This window comes from Amphiprion ocellaris, chromosome 21 (assembly GCF_022539595.1).
Source record: "Amphiprion ocellaris isolate individual 3 ecotype Okinawa chromosome 21, ASM2253959v1, whole genome shotgun sequence".
Lineage (NCBI taxonomy): Eukaryota > Metazoa > Chordata > Actinopteri > Pomacentridae > Amphiprion > Amphiprion ocellaris.
This window is the reverse complement of record NC_072786.1, coordinates 22,304,243-22,325,903: the sequence shown is the minus strand read 5'-3', so window position 1 is coordinate 22,325,903 and position 21,661 is coordinate 22,304,243. Positions and strand designations below refer to the sequence as shown.

Below are 21,661 nucleotides of genomic sequence, written 5' to 3'. Positions count from 1 at the left end.
GGATGCACATGCGTGTGTGCATCAGCAACAGTGGTTGGCAAAATATTTCTTCTGAATCATCATCATCATCATCTGAATCAATAGCAGCTGATCAGCTAAAGAGTAGACCTATGACTGATTCATTTGCATCCATAGTTAGTGTGAGATATTAGACCTAGTGGTAGGATTAAAAACATATTTTAGCCATTGTTTCAATTAATATGACAGACCATATATACATTATTGAAAATACCTAGATTACACCAGAGGAGTCTACTTGCTTCTGAGAAGTCTTACGTCTACCAAGTGTGTGTCAGCGCATGGATTGATTACAGTCCCGGGGTGAACAACTGATAAAAGGATAAACTATCCTGCATGGGATCTCTGTTTTGTAATTGGAAGACAGATAAAGTGTATTGCCTTTGCCGTGACCTCAAGCTCACCCCCTCACACCGACAGGCACACACACTCTTTACATATATACCCAGTGTGTTTGCTTTGCTTCAAATCTCACCCTCCTCTTGAGTCAACCAGATGACACTGGAGTGTCTGGGCGTGCAGTCAAACCTGTGTGTGTGTGTCTGTGTATGTGTCAGCTGAGTTCCCTGTATGTTTTGTGGCCTGTGGGCTTTGTGTTTGTGTTTGTCATGTGGCAAGAGAGCAACAGTGTAATGGTGCACCATGTGCTGTGTTTATGTGTTTACATTTATGTGTGTGTCTGTGTGTATTCACCTGGGAGATGCTGCAGCTTTCTTACCTAAAAATAGCATCTTCCCTCCAGCTCGCCCTTCCTCTGAATCTTTATCTTCATTCTTCCCATCTCACCCATTTCAAACCCGTGATTTGTGTTCTTCTCCCGATTCTCCTTGTTGCTTTCCTCTCCTTTCTGGATCAAGTTTTTTGTTTGTGTCTGTCTATGGTAGATTATTTACTCCATACTGCTCCATGGCAACAATTTTACCGATAGTTTATTGATGTATTGAACAATTTGCAGGTAGGAGCCAGCAACTGAAACCAAACTGAAGTATAATTTGTCAGAAATGTGATTATTTGCATGTATCTAGTGTAACCAGATTAAGAGCTACGTGCATATTTTGTGTATGAATTGTTATTGTGGAAAAAAGGAAATAGTTTCTACTTTTTACAGTGCTTTTGTATCAATACCATCCATTTCTGCTGCTTATCTAAATCTGGGTTGCAGTGGCAGCAGGGTAAGCAAGGCAGCCTAGATGTACTGTAACTCTCCTCCAGCTCTTTATGGAGGATCTCAGTGCCAGATGGGGTATTTAATCCATCTTGTTCTTGGTCCGACCCCCTGGGCTTCAACACAGTTGAATCTGCCCTAAAATACCTCCACAGGAAGGCATCCTGCGGCTATCCTAATCACATTTCCAAACTACCTTAACTGGGTCCTTCCATGTCAAGTTCTTTCTTTTTGGATGTCCATCTCCTCACACTGCCCCTGAGTTTGAGAACAGCCACACTATGAAAACAAAACTCCCCTCAGTCACTTGTACATGTGATCTCCTTTGTTAGGTTATTATCGAAGACTGTAGCCGAGGCTTGTAATGCAGATCAATTAGTAAACTGAGAGCTCTTCCTTCAGGCTCAAGCTTGTCTCCCGCTGCATTAGTGCTGATGTCACAGCTACGTGCCTGTCAATCTCCTGCCTCATCTTACACTGCCCTCTTCACAAGACCTTGATCTGCTTGAACTCAATCACTTGAAGCAGCAGCTCTCTTCTAACAATAGACTGTATATTAAAGACGGCCAATGCAACCTTGGCTACTTTGGCCGTCATTGCATTGGTTTGTGGGTATTTGGTCATAACTGTTTTGGTATTTGGAAACCCGACATACCAAGTGAAGTATGCATTTGATTGGACAACACATGGTCATGCTGCTGCAGTGACTTGTCAATCACAAGGTTGACATGCCCTAAAACATACCCTGCTTTATCGTCTTTTTCCCCTCTAAATGGGACCAAAATTTATTAAATGAACCCCATGTTGTATTGAAGGCATCTTGAAGCTAGTGATTGAGATCATAAACCCATTAGGAAAATGTTTACAGAGGGAACAAATCAAGTGAGAAGTAGGGTCATATTCTCATAGACTTCAATACAAGCAGACTTCTTTTTTTCAACCAGGGTATTTGCCCCCTGCTGGCTATTGAAAAGACTGCAGGTTTCAGGCACTTGAGCGGTTGCTTCACTTTTCAGCAGCCAAGCCTATGTTCATCGTTTATGTACAGTGCATGCTTCGATTTTCTGGAAAAGTACCATGGCTTCATACTGCTCCAGTAATGCATGTGACATGACTCCTACAATGGCAAATTTGATTCCTCTGTTTGTCAGTTGGTCTGGAAGTAAATTTCTCAACTACTATACCATGAAATGTTGTTCATTCTTGTTTTAATGCAGATACCTTTGGACTACTAATTGCCCTGACTTTTTCTTTTCACTTCCACAATAAGGACATTTTTTTGTTTTCAGTAAATACATTTGTGTCCCTCATGGGGATTAGAATAACTTTGGTGACTAGATATTCTGCTAGTTAATAACATTCCCATAAACCTTAACCACACTTTTTATTTGCTGCTCTTAGCAAATGTTTACCTGGTAATGTTCCAAATGAAGATGTATAAAATAATACCACATCTTCTAAACAATAGTTTATTATTGTGAGCATGCCAGCTTAAAGAAGTGCTGTGCCTCGGTGCAGCCTCATAGAGACAGCAGTAGACTCTCAGTCGTGCTACAGCAGAATTCATCTATATTAGAGACTCTTCCTACACAGTAGACAGTACTGACAGACTTAGTCACATGGCAGAACAGATGCTACTAGAAGTTCTTTTTCTTGCTTCCGATGATGTTAGTCATTTGCAGTGACTCAACATGCTGAAGTGTTGCGATGGAGCATCAATGTCTGCAATGCAAATGGACACGTGGGCGAGTGTGCTGTTTGTTGTTAACAAGTAAGACTCAGGCTTTCTAACTTCCGCCTCACTGCTCTTTAAATCTCTTCTCTGAAAACTGATGAAGCCGTTCTCACATTTGTTTAACACCTAAAGACATGTTTTCACTCAGTCTTTGGTCATTTCCTTTTAATATTAGCATTTCAAGCTTTTATGTACGCTTGAACACACACATACGGGGTTATTTCAGCTCATCCCTCGGGGTCAGTCATGCTGAAGCTCCTTTTTTAGTTTTCTCTCAAACAAAACAAAAGGTCTTTCAGTGGAGAGCACCCACTGCGCTGGGCAGCAGCACTGATGCTCTGTTTGTGCATGTTCTTATAGGCACACAAACACATACTTGTGACTGTACTCAGTAGGGGTCAGCTGAAATGGGTGCTTAAATGCTGATGACTGCTAATAGTTTTGCAGTGATGCTAGACCTAACAGTCAGTATTCTTCAGCTTTAACCTCTACTTGTGAAAAATTAAGATTTAAAGACTTTCGTGTTGAAAAGCCTGTGAAACACTGAATCTAGACACATGCGCAACACAGGAAAAAATAGTTTCGTGGAAAAATGGCAATCGCTTATTGTGGTTTAGGCTGGAAAACCATGTATAGTGTGAAAACTCAGGGAGTCAGAAGAAAGTACAGTTGTTGTGTAATTGCCCAGAAACTGTTTATTTAAGCAGGTTTCACAGTTGTGGTAGTCAGAGATATCTGATGCAGAGATTCATCCACCCTGTAGGCTTTAGGGAGGTGACACCCTTTTTAGAACTCTTTGAAGTCTTCGTGTTGGTGTACATCATGTAGGACAGGAGCGGTGCTTTGATTGTCATGTATACCAGCAATATGAGGGAAACTCCCTGGTGTCAGCGTGTGCACTGCTGTGATCTCTAGTTGATAAGATGATGTAAAGTGGCCTGAGGCGGCACAGACATTATACTCAGCCCTTATCCTAAAACCAGACATTTGCAAATGAGGAAAAATTAAAAGTGAGCACCTGTGTGAGGTCAGATTTCACCTTCAAGCTTCTCTGGCTGAGCAGCAGTTAATCATCTGAACAGCTTTGATTATTATGTTTATCACTGTTTTATACAGAAGCTCAGATTTCTATTCTGTGTGGGCAGCAAGCAGGTTGTGAATGTGGGAGAAATCGGGTCAGTGAGCCATGCTGACAGATAGAGGTCATCTGACAATTGAATTATTACACAACCTGCAAATGAGACAAATGTTGCGAAACCAATGAATTATTCGATAATAATAATAAAGGGGGAGGGTTAGGGTTGATCTGTCAGACAAGGTCTACAACAGTGACAAAATTAAGCTGATGTTAGGTTCAACTAAAAATTGATTGACTGATGTTGTTCAGCATTTTTGTCATTGAATGAAAACACCAAAGCAAATATATGTGAGTGGTTAATACTTTGACTTCACTGACACATCTGTGACTCTTAGACCCAAGCAATCATTTGTGGTGTATTGTACATATATAGTATAGTACAGCAGTATTGTACATATATAGTACAATACATATATAGAACCCTACATGTATTTAGTTGGTGATACAGAAATCACATAAATGTGTTTTTTATGTTTGGTCCGTTTCAACTGCTGCTACTGCAGCCGATAGAACACAAATAAGAAAACTGATCAGTTTATTAGTATTTATTACAGAGAACATTCAATCAGTAACTTAAATTAAAGCGATTTCCTTCATTATGAGACAGTGTCAGACCTACATGTACTGCAATACAGTATCATGTTTGAATATATAAAGTTTGATAATTTTATTGTACAGCTGTCTGTTATCAATAATCAGCTGCATTGATTGGTAAAATAAATACATTACCACATGTTTGACAGTTTTCTACCAGCATTCCTGACTTACATCATTTCCAGTAGCAGCTCTTTACCTTCATAAATTTTTATGTTCCTTATTGCTCCCCATTAAAACAACCTGTCTGTGATCGGTTCATTTTGTGCAGAAAACAAGTCAAATGATGGTTAAACGCTCCTGTTTGTGTGACGAGTTTGAAGCAGAAAGTCTGAGTTAACCAAGAAAGCTGAAAACCTCCTTCATACCTGTTAACTCTGACTGAGGGTTTAGTTTTTGTCAAGCCGACTCACACAAAGAAAATCTGACTGTGTTAAACTGCCTTCATAGTTCAGCCTCTGATCTGATAAATGCCGTAAACAATAGAAAAGCTGTGCTGGTTAAAATAGAAGCGGCAAATTTAAAATCTCCTTATAATTTATTGATTAGAGGTCTGGGTTCGTATAAGATGAAGTCTGTGTCAAGTCTCAGACCGCGGTCCACCAGTTAGTGACCTGGGGTCTAGTATATAGTGGATTAAATGAAGCCTTGATTCAGAGAATTTTGCCTTTTAGTAATTCCTCAAATAACTTGAGGAATTGTTTCTGCCCTATTTGCAACTATGTTTTGCTGTGGATTAGTCCACATTTAGTGCTTTAGTAAGTATTTCCATTGCTTCATAATTCTTTAGTTGTGCATATAACATGGCTCCAATAGTGGCATATTTGATCCCCTGTTGGTCAGTTGGTCCAGAAGTAAATTTCTTCACTACAATGCTATGAAATGTAACCTAGACATTCATGCTAAGGAATTTAAACTTCAGGTTGTTGTCTAGCACCACAATAAGGTTGACATTTTTAGTTTTAACTAAAATGCATTTGCATCCCTGGGATGAAATACAATAACTTTGGTGAGCTTTTATATTTAATCTCATCACCAGGTGAAAATTCTCCAACACTGGTGTTGCACCAGATAACCTGCAGTATTAATAACATATCCAGCAGCCCCAGCTGTACTTTTTATTTGCTGCTATTATCAAATGTTCACCCGATAATGCGCTAAACTAAGATTGTAAGCAATTTTCTGAAACAGCTGGGTTCTGTAGTTTGCAGGAAATGCCACTCAAAAAAGGAGTGTTTCGTGCATTTATTTGGGACCATGTTTTGCTGTCGATCAATCCACATTTGGTGCTTCGATGAGTTTTTCGAGCAGATAGACACTGTAGGTGAGATTCATTTTTGTATGTTGAACTATGGAGACCTCTGGCAAGACAAGTCTCAGATTTATCAGGCTTTTGCTTTTGCTGGGTAGGGATTTTTTCTGCATAGGACTGCTTTTTAGAGAACTTGTTGACAGTATAATAAATATTACACATTATCAGCAGCAACATCCTCAAATATTCAGTGACTTTTACTGCTTCGTGTGATATATTTTCAGTTAGTATGAAGCACTACTCCTGACTAAACTGTGGGGAAACTCCAAAAGAAGTGACCTAAATTAATCAACACAGCAACACTCTGAAGTATCACAAAATGTCAGTAACCTTTTTTATTATTTTCCAACTCAGACTCTGTCAATAAAACACTTACTTGTGATACTTTGCGCTGCAGACATTTAGCAGATCTGCCATGTTTTTCTCCTTGAAGCTGCATTTTGACAAAAGTACGACATTTGTCACTGTATGTAGAAGATATATGAGCCATTGGAAAACCCACACAGTGAAGATAAGATGATGTACTACATACAGTATTCTTACTCAGAGTGTGTAAGACTGAAAATAAGGTGCGCATCGAAATTTTTACAATTGGATCTCAGGCAAGTTTTTAGGCGTGCAATATTTGTGAATAAGCAACTCCCACTTCATTGAGGGTGCTTTGCTGCAAGTGCTTTTTTTAGTTTGGTGGTCACAGACTGTGTAGGTATGTATGTGCTGTAGGTGCAAAAGTTTGAACACAGACAATTATGTTGTCAGATGGGGGGAAAAATAGATCCAAAACGAATGCTATTACCAATCAAAGGAAGGAAGCACAAATGAAACTTGAGCGTCGATAAATAGATCTCTTTGACATGTGAGATCATTTCCCTTCGGGCCGTGCTTGTCCCGGCTCCTGCATGTCCGCTCTCTAAAAGCAAGTGATGATTCTGTCTATTTTAAAGCCGTTGTGATTCTCATATGAGAGGCTCTATTTTGAGCAACGGTTTAAACAATGTTAACTCTTGTTTTTCTTTGATGGAGACAGTGGGCTGGCTGTTCAACCTTCTCTTCAAGTCTCCCTCTGTTCCTCTTGTTTTTGCTCTGATTTCTTTTTATAGACCTGACAGACACATTAAAGTAAAAGCTAGTCGGTAAGAGTCACTTTTGACAGTGGTATCCGTGTTTGTACATCAGCTCAGTGCTGGAATCTACGGTCAGAAATTTCAAAAATGTTACACTATTACTTTGAAATTGTTATTTTTATTTTTAATGGGATTTTAAATCATTTCAGCACTTAAAATAGAGCTAAGTTGAAGACCTGGAAGAAATGGCTCTTTTAAGCATTCTGAATTAGAGAACAAGCACTGTTTAGACAATGCAGTGATGCAAACTATGTCAACAACAGGAACAACAACATCATTCAATAAATCCTGTTTAGGTTGGCAATTTGTTTGGTTGTGCTGCCAAAAAGTGCTGTGGTCTTTTTCTGTTGCCCAATATTGATTTAAAAACAGGCAAATTAAATGCATTAGTGTTTATTTATTCTTTTGAATGAAGGCTACAAGTAATATTTATTGATAGGAACCTTGGTTCACAAAGCCAGACCTCCAGTGCTGACAGAGTGTCATGTCGAATGGTCTGGCTTCACCTCATTATAATGCTGTTATATGAGATAAAAAGCTCTGGCATATTCGTATTTGCTTTAAAGCAACCACAAATCGTTTTGAGTGGTGTTAAAAAAGGATTTTGCGTCACTTTTCTCTCAAAATAGAGACAGGGTTGCAGGAATTCCATGCAAGAAGGTGAGCACTGGCACTAAAACAGGTAATTCACTGAAATTCAATTTCAGGGCTGCGTTATTATACATGTGTGAAATTTACAGCATTTGGTTGCTTGCTCGAAGGCTGTTGTTGTTTCTTTTAATAAAAGATCATTTTAAAATGGTAACACATTGATAGCGAAAGGGGAGGAGAAAGCCGCAGGAAATGCACGACCAGCGGCTGGTTTATATCCTCATCTTACATCCGATGAGTTAGGAAGGTGACCACGCATGAAAGTATGTATGATCAGTCCGCATACTATAAAGGAAAAGAGTCAGTGTTACCTTATTGGACAGAAATCCATGCATTTTTATGTTATTTGTGACTACGAAATAAACTACAAATTCCAGTGTGCCTAAATAAATGAAATCCAATTTGTAACTACTCCAGTCTGATATAATGAAGGCCACGCATCATACAGATGTCTTTTAACATTTATTTTCTTCTCAGTCAGCCGACACCGTGAAAACTATAAAAATAAAGATATACAAACATTTCAGAAATACACAAAGTTTCATAAAAGTGTCTCTAATTAGATGGATTCCAAAAATAAGTCTTTCGAGCTGGTTTTCTGTCATTAGACGGATCCAATATGCTAGCTTGCGACAACAATATATTAAACTGTCCATACAAAGCAGTTTAACAAATAATGCCAACAAATATGAAAACAAATAAAACTTAAAAATGACAATTAGCGTGTGCACCTCTCAGACTGTGCAGATTAGTTCGGTTTTTAGGCCATATCGTTTCCTCTCTGACAATATATGCGTTTTCCCTCTGCAGCCGTATAGTATCTGAACCACAATCCCGCAGGTGTGACCCGTAACTAAACTGTGGTCATGTGACTTGTTTCATTCTCAGTCAAATAAACATTGTAAAACATTATTACATTTTAAACCAAACACCAGTTTTAAAGGTGTATGTTGTCAAAGTTATCTTTCTTCACATCTTATTTATTGGTTATTATTAATTTTAATGACAATATGAATTCAAACATTTATGAAATGACAACAAAAATAATAGCTAACTTGAAAGTAGAAATCTCAAAATGACTGTCTTTTGGACAGTTACATAAATTAACAAAGCTGTTTAAATTTTTTTTAATTTTCTTTCTTGATAATTTGCTGCTGTTTATTTTTCATTGGCACTGGCTAAAACCTGTTTGGAGGGTGGAAAAATTGTTACAAATGTCAGAAAACTACAGGTGTTTCCAAATAAACCAGGACTGAAAATCTGAAACTTGACTTGTATATTAGAGAGCAGACAGTGGAGAGATGACATTAAAGGTTTTGAAGAAGAGAAAGATCCCCAGCCAGCCATGGGCCGGGGACCCTGTGGTCAACGCCTTTATTCTGCAGGCTTCCTTGGCACTACAGTTTTTACGTAACATGTAGTTTACAGCTAAGTCATAGGAAAAAACACCCACTCACGGTGTCAGCTTAATTAGATTTTTTCGTCGACAGCTGGATATAGTTGGATTTGGGGAAACACTTACTTTACAACTAATTAAATTTTGTAATTACAAAGGCAACACCGATTTTATGACCAGCAGGATCTGGGGAGCACTCATGCTTGATTGGTCACCTGCAAAGTCAGTGCTTTCAATTCCCAGTCCTGTCATAAACAGAAACTGTAGCTACTGAAACCAAACCTAATGTGGAGTTTGAGCACCACCACCCTCAGTGAGTCTCTCTCTCAGCTGCACTGTACATGCTTGCAGTCACTCGGGTGATTTCATGGCTCTTAACCAAACACAAAGGCTCCATTATGGCTCCGCTCGCTGAAATAAACTCACTTTCTCCCTCCTATTCCTTCTCTCGCCGTTCCTCTTCTTCTATCTCCTCCCACTCTTCCTCCTCCTCTTCACATTCACACTTGCACCCACATCTCTGGGATCAAATGTAAAGCCACATTTTCCATTTCGTTACCTCATCCTGATTTTGGAGTTGGGAAAGACCAGGGAACAACAAAAGGAGAAGGGAAAGAGAAAGGAAGGACAACAGGGAGAGGAGGAGGGAAAAGTGCAAAGTGTGTGTGTAATAATTAGCCCATTAATTAGGTCTTGTCCCCAGCCCCCCTCCCACGTTCTCGTCCTTTGAAGTCCCCTCCTCCAGACTACCCTGGATGCACTTGGGAGGCATCCAGGAGGGGCAGATGAGTGGGGGATGTGGGGAATGTGGGTCAAAATGTGTGTGTGTGTGTAAGAGAATTTCTGGAGATGCTGATGATGAAAAAGAGAGAAAGCGAGGGGGGCTCACATCTCCCTCAGTGTCTCTCTATCCCTTTCAGATTGCTTGTGCTGCTTTTCATGTCGAAACCCCCGCCCACACACACACACACACAGACACACACACGCACACACACACACACATCATTTATACGTGCCAGATGCTGTACTTTCAGCGTGCACAGATTCACACACACACTCTCACGTCACATGAGTCTCTTTGTTTTGGTTTGCTGCAGAGATAAAACCCGGCTCTGTTACACTTCTGTGTATGGGAGACAAAGAGCACTTATCTCACATACTGTGTGACTATGAGGGAGAGATTGTGTTTGTATCAGAGTGTTTTCCAATGCAGTCATTTTATTCATGCATTGTGATTTTTACGAGTTGGAGTTTCAACCTTGTTAGGTGGATTTTCCTTTCTTTTTTTTTTCCCTTTTTACCGGACTGTCTGATTGCTTTTTGTCAGCGTGGCTGTGTGTGTATGTGTGTGTGTGTGTGTGTGTGTGTGTGTGTGTGTGTGTGTGTGTGTGTGTGTGTGTGTGTGTGTGTGTGTCTGTGGCGTCATCAGATCTGCATGCCGATATGGCCACCAGGGCCAGCATGACACACTTCCTCTGCAAAAGTGGGCTAATCACACACAGGTTAACAGAGTGAGAGGGTGAAAAATGATTTTAAAAGTGGTCAGTAAGTGATACAAAGGCTAAAACAAAAATGCTTTAAAGTAAATGAATTAGTTTATAGTTTCTGTATAGTGGTCATTAGTGAAGCTGTAGTTTGTTAGGTTTTCAGTGAGTGTTTGTGCTCATGTCAGTTGGTCAACATTTTTCATGTATTTTTTCTGTGCTGTATTAACAGCTGTGTAAAGAGTAAAAGTGGAAATTTGCTGACTCACATAGAAGTTCTGTTATTTGCGTTAAATGACAATATATAATTAAAAGACAGAACTTTGTCAGTCTTCCAGGATTTTTTTTTTGAGACATAGCTGTTTTTAATATCTCTGGTTGTAGTGGATCACTGTGGTCAGTGCAAAAGCCCAGGAACAAGGCTTAGGATGCCAAACATGATACATTGTCTTTTTTACTACCGTTTGTTTTGGCGTTAATGCCTTTATTAGGCACAGACAGCGGAGAGAGAACAGGAAACGTGGGGAAAACAAGCAGAGGCTTGACATACAGTAGAGGTCCGGGCTGGCTGGGGTGGCATTTGCACCTATGAGATATCAGGATCCCCCTTAATTTGGTATGTTTTAAGCTGGATTTGCATTAAGTTACTTTGTGCCAAATCTAGTACCTGAGAGTCCATCTGGTTGGCACTGCAGAGTATATAGACTTGTCTGTGAACATCTTTATGTTCATGTTTTAACACTTTCAGAGAACCAACTCTTCCACTGAGGTATTATCAAGTGTGTAAGGAGTGTCATGTTAGTTTTTCAGATCCGTGGCTCTTCAGTGTGGTAGGGATCCCTCTGGTTTTAGGATAAGTGTCTTTACTGTAGTCTGGCTCATAGCTGCTAAGTAGATTTTACTGTCTGGACCAACTGTGCAGTGAAGTGGGCAGCAGACACAGCACGTAACATTTGGATTGCTGTTATACTAAAATTTTGGCTTATGTAGACACGAACTTGATCACGTCTTGCGGCATGCTTTTTACAGTGTCTGTGGCTACAGGCCACTCACTTCTCACAAACACGCAACAGAGAGAGTTACTCACTTCCCACAACAGAGTCCACTGGACCTACATCACACCCAGGTGACAAAGACACAAAGTACTTGGCAATTTCAGTATTTTTAGTGGAGTACTTGATAAATGGTGTTTTTTCATAACTAAATGTGGGTGTTCTGTCCAAAAAAAATGCTGTAACTGAGAATTTGGACTTAATTTCTACAACTAAAATTACATTTGCATTATTACAGAGTGAATGAAGTATTAAAAAGGTACTGTTGTGCAAGTGTACCAAATTCCAGGTTCAAATGTGAACAGCACCCAACCATACAAGGAACAGGACTATATTGTGTCAGCATCGGCCTTGTGTTCCAATATGACAAAGTACCTGTGATGTACTTCTATACAATTGCCAGATTCACGATGATGGACAGCAAATCTGACACAGCAGAAGTGAGAAATTGTCTTTTTGGTCAACACTGGCACCTACATTACCCACAATGCCAGCAGTCAGGTCAGACTTTTGGTTGGGTTTTACCACTAGAAGCTAAAGTAGCTCCTCCTAGTAGCCTGTTGGGCTTTATTTAGACCAACTGCAGCCAGCTTCGAGCAAATTCAGGTCATTTAACTACACACACAAACCAGCAAATGTAGTGTGCAGAATCTGATGAACGGGCTGTGGTTGTGTGTTGGTGTGATCTTGTGGTCCCACATGATGACACTGATGAAGTGAGTCTCAGCATGCAGTGTCATGAATGACAAACTGCTGAGGGGATGTGTGTGTGCAGACGAGCAGATGGCGTCTCATGAGTGTGAGGCGAGCTAGCAACCTTGAGAGAGGCCGAAAGAGAAGGAGAGCGATGGCGAGGCAGAGGTCAGCTTGTTTTGCGACAAGGGTCAGGCGGGATGGGCGGGGCATTTCTGCTGCTGCTTCCTCACTGCATTTCCTCCGTTCAGCCAGCATGTCCCTTCCTCATACATGCACACATACACTGTATTTGTACTCACACACACACATACACGGGGCGGTAACACAGCAACACAATGAACAGGGACTGGCTTGAGGCAGATTGAGCAAGGTGTTTCCTGTGACCTGAGCGACTGCTGCGTCAACACAAACACACTCGTCTGGAACAATACTGGCATGTGTTTGCAGACATGTGTAGGTGTGTGTGTCTGCAAACTGATTCGACTTTCTTCTCCTTCAATTAGACCTCATTAATTTCTCCCCGTTTAAAAGTGTGAATGTGTGTGTAAGTGAAAACAGCTGTGTTCAAGTCTGCGATATTCATCCCTTATTCATGCTTTGTTCATGGTTTATTCATGTACTGTTCAAGCATTTGCAGAGTGAATGAATATTGGATTAAAAGCAGCTTTACGTTATTCATGAGCTGAGATATTTTGGACTCCACCGGTGCTCTTGTAATCTCACATGCTGTGTGTGCACCCACACGTACGCGTAAACCCAACAACAACAGCAACCAAAATAGTTCTCCAAATGTTGTATAGATTTGTCTACTTGCGTATGGGACCGTTACTGCTGTATTAAAGCTGACTGTGTCTCTGTGTCCCACAGGCCGTGTGCTGCCCTGCCATGGAGAAGATGAAGAGGATTAAGAAGCGTCTGTCTTTAACACTGCGTCCCAGCCAGACCATCGACGAGTCTCTGTCTGAACTGGCCGAGCAGATGACCATCGAGGACGGCGGCACCAAGGACAACGGTGAGGTTTCAACAGCCTGTATTCAGTTTTTATTTTTCAAATCCTGGGAGAAATCTAATTTTAAAAATGCATTTTTTAAATAAGGATTCTGCTGTAAAACTAGAACCTCATTAGAATTTAAAAATAATACTTCCTGTGCTTTTAGCAACAGCACCTCATTTATTGTTGGCTATGGTAATACCAGAAATACTTTATAAAACTGCTTCTACTCATAAACAAATAGGAAATATCTACTCAAAATAGTTTTGTTACAGTTAGAATTTTGAAGTTGTCAGTCAGAAAGCTCTTAAGCATTTAAAACAATATGGATAAATATGTAGAAAATATGTTTTAGATGAGAGATACCTAAAAATCTGAATAAAATACAAGCTACACATTAATAAAACAATTAAAAATTTAAATTTAAATCTGTCCAACTAATATATAAAACTGCTCAAAATAATAAATCTAAAGATTTCTAAATACCTTATAATTATCCAAAAATATAAGGTATTATAAGCCCGTAAATACCAGCCAGCCTGACTTTCACTGCATGTAGATCTTCTTCTCTCTCTATCAAATTAAGAAGAAAATGCAAAAAATAACTTTTCAGAAATACAAAAATGATGCTAAACTCCATGCTGAAAAAAAGTCTTCATATGTTTGTGGAAAATCAGTGCCAGAGTCACCAGGGAAGGAAATTCCACTGGTCTGATTTTTGCAGTATTTTCCTGTTCATGCCAGTTAGCAGGCACGTATAACCTACACACACAGAGCTTTCTGTATGTGAACAGCTCCTGGGGGTATTTAAATTATGAAGGACTGAAGTTAAGGAAGAGAGAGATGGTTCAGACTGTGTGTCAGTTAACAGCCGTAATGGACTTCTACTGAGTAGCTCTCTGTGAAGTTATGTAACAGAAATAAGAGCAGAGGAACTACTTAAACACACACTCAAACAGAAGTTTGCCAGGTCAGAGGGTGGACTATAGTCGAACATTTACACACGGACAAAAACACTCTTCTTCACTTCTCTTTGTTACACAACATTCTGTCTGCTTTGGCATCTCAGGACAGTGTGTCCCCAATGAGCTGTGATGAAAGTGATTGGCTGACACTTATGATTGACAGCTGTCAAAATAAATGAACACGTACGCCCATCTATTGTAAAACATTTCTCCTGTCAATTGATTGTCGCTCTGTCTAAAAGGGCTTACAGTATACACAGATGTAAGATAAGTAACGGTTGGTAGATCAAAATAGAACTACAGTCAGCAGTGATGAAGGTAAAAGTTTGGAACATCTTCTTTGTGGGCTGCATAAAATTCGTTCAAGTTAAAAAAAGATAAAGACTTATTAATGAGGATAGGAGAAGGAAAATCTATACTCTGTCTCTTCAAGCCCACAGGTCTCCATACTAATTAATAATTTTATGAAGCCATTTAAGGTAGTAGCTGAACACTGAGAAATTCTGAGTTAGACAAGAAGGTCGATATCACTGTCACATCTGTCTGTTTGATACAAGGTACAGTCAGCAGCTGTTTAACTTAGCTTAGCATAAAGACTGGAAACACTAAATTACACTAATTAGCCAACTTTAGACCTGGAGTATGCAGATTTTATAACCTTATACTGAGCCAGGCTAATTTTTCATCCCAACTTTCAGTCTTTGTGGTCAACTAAAGTAATCTCCTGCTGGCAGTAGGTTCAGATTTTTCATATAGACACCTTTAACAGCTAACCCTCAAAATCTTATGTACACTACACACCGTATTTTCCTCCAGAATGACATGGATCATGTGGCAAAAAGAATATTTGGTGGGAATTAGTGGAAACTAATTAATTTGCAAACTAAGAACATTAATTGACAAATGTGCAAATAAACTAAAGAATTTTTAAATAATAAATAGTCAAGATGTATAGCTGACCTTATTACCTACATACTTGACAGGTGTAGCCGCTGATAGATTTTACCTCCTCATTGTTTACGCTTCTTTGTTTACACCCAGAAATTCTAAAGTCTGGAAGTGGAATCCTCATCACAACTTGCCAGCCGACTTTATTTTATAGGACTGGTTAGAGTTAGTAGGTTTTTACATATGAACAAACAGCATATACATTCAAATATAAGATATATATAACTTTAAGTCTAAGTTGGTAAAATAGCTTTAATACTCAGCCCATAAAATGTCACAAAAATCCCAGCTAACCCTGACATTTGCATCTCCTTCTTAAAATCGGTAATACATGCTGAACTTGTAATACTAATATGCTTGACAAGCACCCGAAGGCAGTGTAATATTAATTTACGAGGTAGACCTGTGGGAACACAGCACAGTCTGTCAGCTCAGAGTTTAAAAGGTTGGATCAAGTAAAGACAGTTGACACGAGCAACAGGATAAATCCATGAGACGTGACAGTCTCGGCCTCTCTAATACACATCAAGATAGAAAGATAGACTGCTTGACCTTTTTGTACAGATGTTACTGGTCTTTCAGCCACTCTGCCCACTGGGAGAACATTGGGTTGTAATATTTGTTTACAGGGTTTCCTAAGAGACTAAGATTGAAAATTTGATTGCTAATTGAGGCCCATGAGTGAAGTTCATGTCCTGCTTATCAGCACAGTAACATACTTGCCTTTTGGCTAGAACTATTCTAGCACTACAGCTGTTTATTGTCCACTGCACTGTTTGTCTTTCAGGCAGTGGTTTTTTAATTAAGATGCTCCTGTCATGTCCCTTTTAATAAATACCTCCGAAATCCAGACAGTTTGAGGCTATTTCTTGCTCCTGTCGCTTTTTTACTCATTGAGGGCTCATTTTTCACTGTGATGTTAATTAATGCACTCCTATGGAAAGAACGCCATGACTAGAAGTAAAGAGAACCCAAACATGTCTTATGTGCAGCCTAAGCTATTATGCCATATATCACCAAAAAGGAAAATAATTTAAATTTCTTCACTTTTCATTTTGTTTTTCACAAAAAAAGTCAGAAAAATGGTGGCTCTGCATTCTGTAGATACTTTGCAACATTTGTTTCCCTGTTTCCTCTCTGCTCAATTGAAACACTGCCTGCAGTTCAGCCTACTTAATCCAAAAAATGACGGAATTTTTCTCATATGACAAAGCTATGTTTTTTGGTTGTTCTCCCCCCCCCCCCGAATGAGACATAAAATGAAGAGATTTTAATGAAGTAGCATGATTTTAAGCTTACATTTGGTTTTCCAACAGAAATCCAAATATACAGACGAGTAGTTCAAGGACTGTTGGACAGATGAAAATCTGAGAAACAGTTTTTACAGTTTGTAGCTTTGGTAATATGTATGATTTTTATATTGATTTATTCGTTTTTAATATAACATGTCTTTCAAACCTGCCAGTGGGTTTTGGGATTCAGAGGATTAACATGCTGGGAAGCTTTCAGTTACTTTTCGAATGTCCGAATGTACAGGAAGCAGCTGTTGTCCAGCAGTAACCAAATCCACCAATCAGCAACTGTAAAGATGTGGTCAACATTATTTTCACTTTGCATGATTCGCAGTAATTTGCCTCAGAGAATTAGGGTTCATTCGCCCCAAACAGTCAATGTAATAAATGTATGTTAGATGCTCTGACCTGTGTTTGTGTTCGACTCAGCATTTCACAGATCTCAGATCTCACCAGAAACCACACAGAAATACCTTTTCATGAATTTCTACTTGCATTTTATTCTGCTCAGCCCAGGTTTAAATAACTTCCTCACACCTAAGTTATTGCATCATTATGTAACTTTGTAGAATACTTGATGTCCTCTTACATTTATTTATACACATCTCTCCATAATTGTGCCTGACGGTTGGTATTCTTTGAAATGTCTCAACCTGACTTAAATGTTAAATAAGGTTCTATTGGTTTAAACAAATCTCTGGCCCACATACTTTAAATACAGAACACACTACGAAGGCTGGAAGAAGATAGGAGGTGATTTTTAGCGTTGCTCCATGTTTGTACCTGAATATCCGTGTTGCAAATTTCCATAACACATGAAATTTTGACATTTTTGTTGTGTTTCAGAGCCCTTCATGAGGAATGGCCGCCCCCCCACCTCCCACAGCATGCACTCCTTTCTGCACCAGTACACCGGGTCCTTCAAGAAGCCGCCCCTGCGTCGGCCACACAGCGTCATCGGTGGCACCCTGGGGTCCTTCATGGCCATGCCACGCAACGGCAGCCGCCTGGGTGAGACACACACGTGTTCACAAACACAACACATACACATATGAAAGGAAGTGAGTAGTAGGAGAGCAGATGGCATCTGGGAACATACAGGAAAAGTGTCACGATCCTGAGATTTTCGTCGTTCTTCCTCACATTTGCAAACCCACTCATGCCAGAATGACTGGGCGTCGTTCCCATGTGCAGATTTCTCTCTTCATCCTCAGAAGGGCTGTTTTTTTTTTTTTTTTACCAGAGTGACAGCTGGATGGAGGGCTCCATCAAATGTGACGCTGTTTCCTGTGTGAATTGATTCATCACAGTTGATCCGTAGCAGTGAGTCTCATCCTGAGGATTGGAAGGCAGATCATGTCGAGATGATTCAAAGTAGCACCAGATTTAGAGCTAAGGGTTGGGAAAGCCCATGGGGTGATGAAATGATTCATGGGACACAGAAACCAAGTGTTATGGGTATTGCAATGTACCTGCCACTAGGCTATTTTGAATGTTCAGTGAAGGAGTAGTGAAGTAAATTAGATGAGATCTGGAGCACAAGATAAGCTTTTAATAAGGGACCATGCAGCCCCCAAAAAATCAGACAAACACAGTTTTTTGCATGTATACTCTGGTATTTTGTCCTTAGAGCTTTTTTATCAACCATTTGTAGGTTGTTGTGGGTTCATTCTGTAACCCAGTGTCTCAGTCATGAGCATTTTTTTTTGCATCATGTAAACTGAGGTTTTTTTTTTGGATTATTGGCCAGACAAAACAAGATGTTTAAATAGTTCACTTTTGAATTCAGGAAATAATGTTCAACATTTTCAAGCATTTTTCTGGGATTTTAAAAAGCAATTAATTTATTTGTTAATATTGTCCATAATTGGGTTATTTATGTTCTGACTCACTAAATGTAGACTATTGGGATATGTACACACATATATATATATATATATATATATATATATATATATATATATATATATATATATATATATATATATATATGCACATTTTATGCTTCTCTGTCCCCTCTTATGCCATATACACTACCATTCAAAAGTTTGGGGTCCAGACAATTTCATGTTTTCCATGATAGATTGAGGACTGTCAGAGAGTTGAAAATCCAAAATCCAAGAATTCTTTGTGTTTTTACATTTCCTGGCTCTGATACATTCTGTAATTTTTGCCTTTTTTAGACAACATACCTTTTCTATCAATTATGCCCACATACACTACCGTTTAAAAATTTGGCGTCACCCAGACGATTTCATGTCTTCCATGAAAACTCACACTTTTATTCATGTGCTAACATAAGTGCACAAGGGTTTTCTAATCATCAATCAGCCTTTCAACACCATTAGCTAACACAATGTAGCATTAGAACACAGGAGTGATGGTTGCTGGAAATGTTCCTCTGTACCTCTATGGAGATATTCCATTAAAAATCAGCCGTTTCCAGCTAGAATAGTCATTTACCACATTAACAATATCTACACTGGATTTATCATTTATTTAATGTTATCATCATAGAAAAAACTGCTTTTCTTCAAAAATAAGGACATTACTAAGTGACCCCAAACTTTTGAATGTGTATGCGTTCCTATGGTACAGGAAACAACAGCAATCTCCACAATGAAAATTTCTTATTTTCAAAAGATTTGCATCGTGCAATAGCCCTGCTGTTTTTTTGTTTTTGTTTTTTTTTCTGTACAAGTGCTCTTTTATTGACAGTGGTCTTCTCCCTGTGTTCAAATGCTCCACAAAAACAGTTCCCCCAACACTATCTTTTAGGGGCACCATTGCTGAATCCTGGTCTTAGCATCACCCAAGATGGTTGTGATTGGTTTAAAGAAATACAAACCTCCCAGAGCACTGTTTCCAGGAAATTATGGAAATTTGTAATGCATTTATGATCCATAGAAGATGAAGCCTACTGACTTGGGTTAGTGCTTGACTTTCATCTGGCACTAATAGCTTCATTGTTTAAGATCCAGGAAAATATTGACATTTTTTACAGATGTTCATGGTTCCCACATGAATTCCATAAGACTTTGTTCACGCCCTGACTTTTTTTTTTTTGAAGTTTATCATTTGAATGTGGCACCATCATCAGGTCATAATTTGAATTTCTCCAGTGTTTTAAGACCAAATACCTCATAAAAAAGCTAGCAAATGGCAACCATTAGCAAAAGTCTTATGCTAAATTAAGATGGTGAAAATGTTACATATTCCCTGGGGCTAGGGCTAAACTAACATCAGCATGTTAACACACTGGCAGTAGTGTTTTACTCAAAACCCATTAGCATGTCTGTAGACCTGTAGCCTTGTTAATAATCATTATCAAAATTTGTAGTGTTTAACTTGTTTAATTGCTGTATTCATGTAAAATTACTGACTGATTTCACAGTCTGTGCAAACACTTTCTTGTACCAGACAGATGTTGCTTTAAATGCTAAGCAAACATTGTTTAACAGATCTTTTCCATGTACCCAGGTAGCAATAACTAGCAACTGTGCAAACAAACTGTTCCACACAATGTTAGCAATTTTACAGTGTGAGATTTCTGCTGGTGCCTCTCTAAGCTAGTTTTTGGAGGGAGTGGAACACCAGCGGACCTGTTGAGCCTCACAGTGGACCCTGGCCTACATAGCAGGACTTGGATCTAAAAACAGGACAGCTAAGTAGGACATTGATGTGCCACATAATGCTGCTACACTCTGTGGCTTATTAGCAAAGCTGCTAACAACCGTAGAGAGAAGGGACACGAAAAGTGAAGTAAATGCTATGGAAAGACAGCGAGAGATCGCAGTTTCACACACACACACACACACACACACAAAACATATCTTTAGAGGGGGAGGGAAGTAAAGGAAGGATGTGTGGAGATGTTCGCAAAAGAGTAATCAAAAATGGGTAGAGAATGAACTCATTCAAGGTTTTTGGAGAAAGGAAGAGGTGAGGCAAGAGAAGATAAAAGAAGTGTTAAAGCAAAAGGAAAACAATGTGGGAGGAAGATTAGAAATCAGCTTTCAGGGCTTTTGAAAAGAAAGAATTGGGTTTGGATGGTGGGAGGTGAAGGAACACTGGGAGAAAGTGAAAATATTATTGAGAGAGGGAGAATTCTGGGAGTTTTTGGAGAGGATGAGGGAAGATATAAAATAGCAGGAGATAATGGAGAGGTATGTGAAAGTGAAAGGAGGATGAAAGGAAAAGAAAGTAGGACAGATTAGATGATTCGACAGCTTTGGAGAAAAGACAGACAAGGTAGAAAAACGCAGGTTGTAGAGAAATGTGTTGGAGCAATAGAGGGGGACTCAGATGAACCGCTGCCATAAAAAATCTTGCAAAAGAAAGTGAAAACAAGACGAGAGAAGACGAGGATTATACAGACAAAAAGGAAGAAGTGGGAAGTGAAAGACGGGTGAGGTTTTTGAAGAAGATTCATGTAAAGAAGTGACAGAGAAGTAAAAAAATAAAGGAAGAGAGATCATTTGGAAGTTTTTAAAGAGGAGACAAGTTGAAGACAGAAAGTGGGGCAGGAGTGAGTTGTTTGCGAGGTGTTTATGTAGAGACAGTAAGTAGGTTAGGAGGAGGAAAGTGGCAGTTGGAGGAATGAAAAACAGGGAGAGAAAGAACTTTCTGGAATAAAGGAATAATAGCATCGCTTTTAAATCTCAGTGTCTCATTCTAATATTCTACACATTCTAATATGTTGCTCCATAAACAAAAACATTTAGAAAGTTTATCACAAAAAACTTTTCCCCTTTTCTACATGTATCAGCTTGTGTACGCAATCGTGAACATACTGAATGAACCCCAAATAGCATATACAGACACCTGGTTACTGATGTCAACACCAAGTGTGGTTAAATAATTAATGTACTAGGACTGTGAGTGCAAATATTTGTGAGAAATACAACTAAAGAGTAATTTGTATGTCTGTTTACAGTGCAGCCAAGCAGATGTCAAGTACTTGCAGATTTTCAACAGCTCACTGTGCAATTTAAAATCTATCCACTAACAAAAGAATAGACCTTTTTTTTTCTCTCAACAACTGTCTTATTTTATAGATACAATTTAGAAGGCACAGTCGTGGTCACGACAAACGTTGGT

General features: G+C 39.2%; 1 protein-coding gene across 1 annotated transcript in view; it reads left to right on the top strand.

Moving 5' to 3' along the window:
- Positions 1-21,661, top strand: part of cdk17 (cyclin-dependent kinase 17) — a 50,470-nt gene that overhangs the window by 10,620 nt on the left and 18,189 nt on the right. Inside the window, exons 2-3 of the mRNA XM_023264868.3 lie at positions 13,233-13,377; positions 17,408-17,572. Coding sequence (XP_023120636.1) covers positions 13,251-13,377; positions 17,408-17,572 — 292 coding nt within the window. The 5' untranslated portion in view covers positions 13,233-13,250. The remainder of the gene's footprint in view (positions 1-13,232; positions 13,378-17,407; positions 17,573-21,661) is intronic.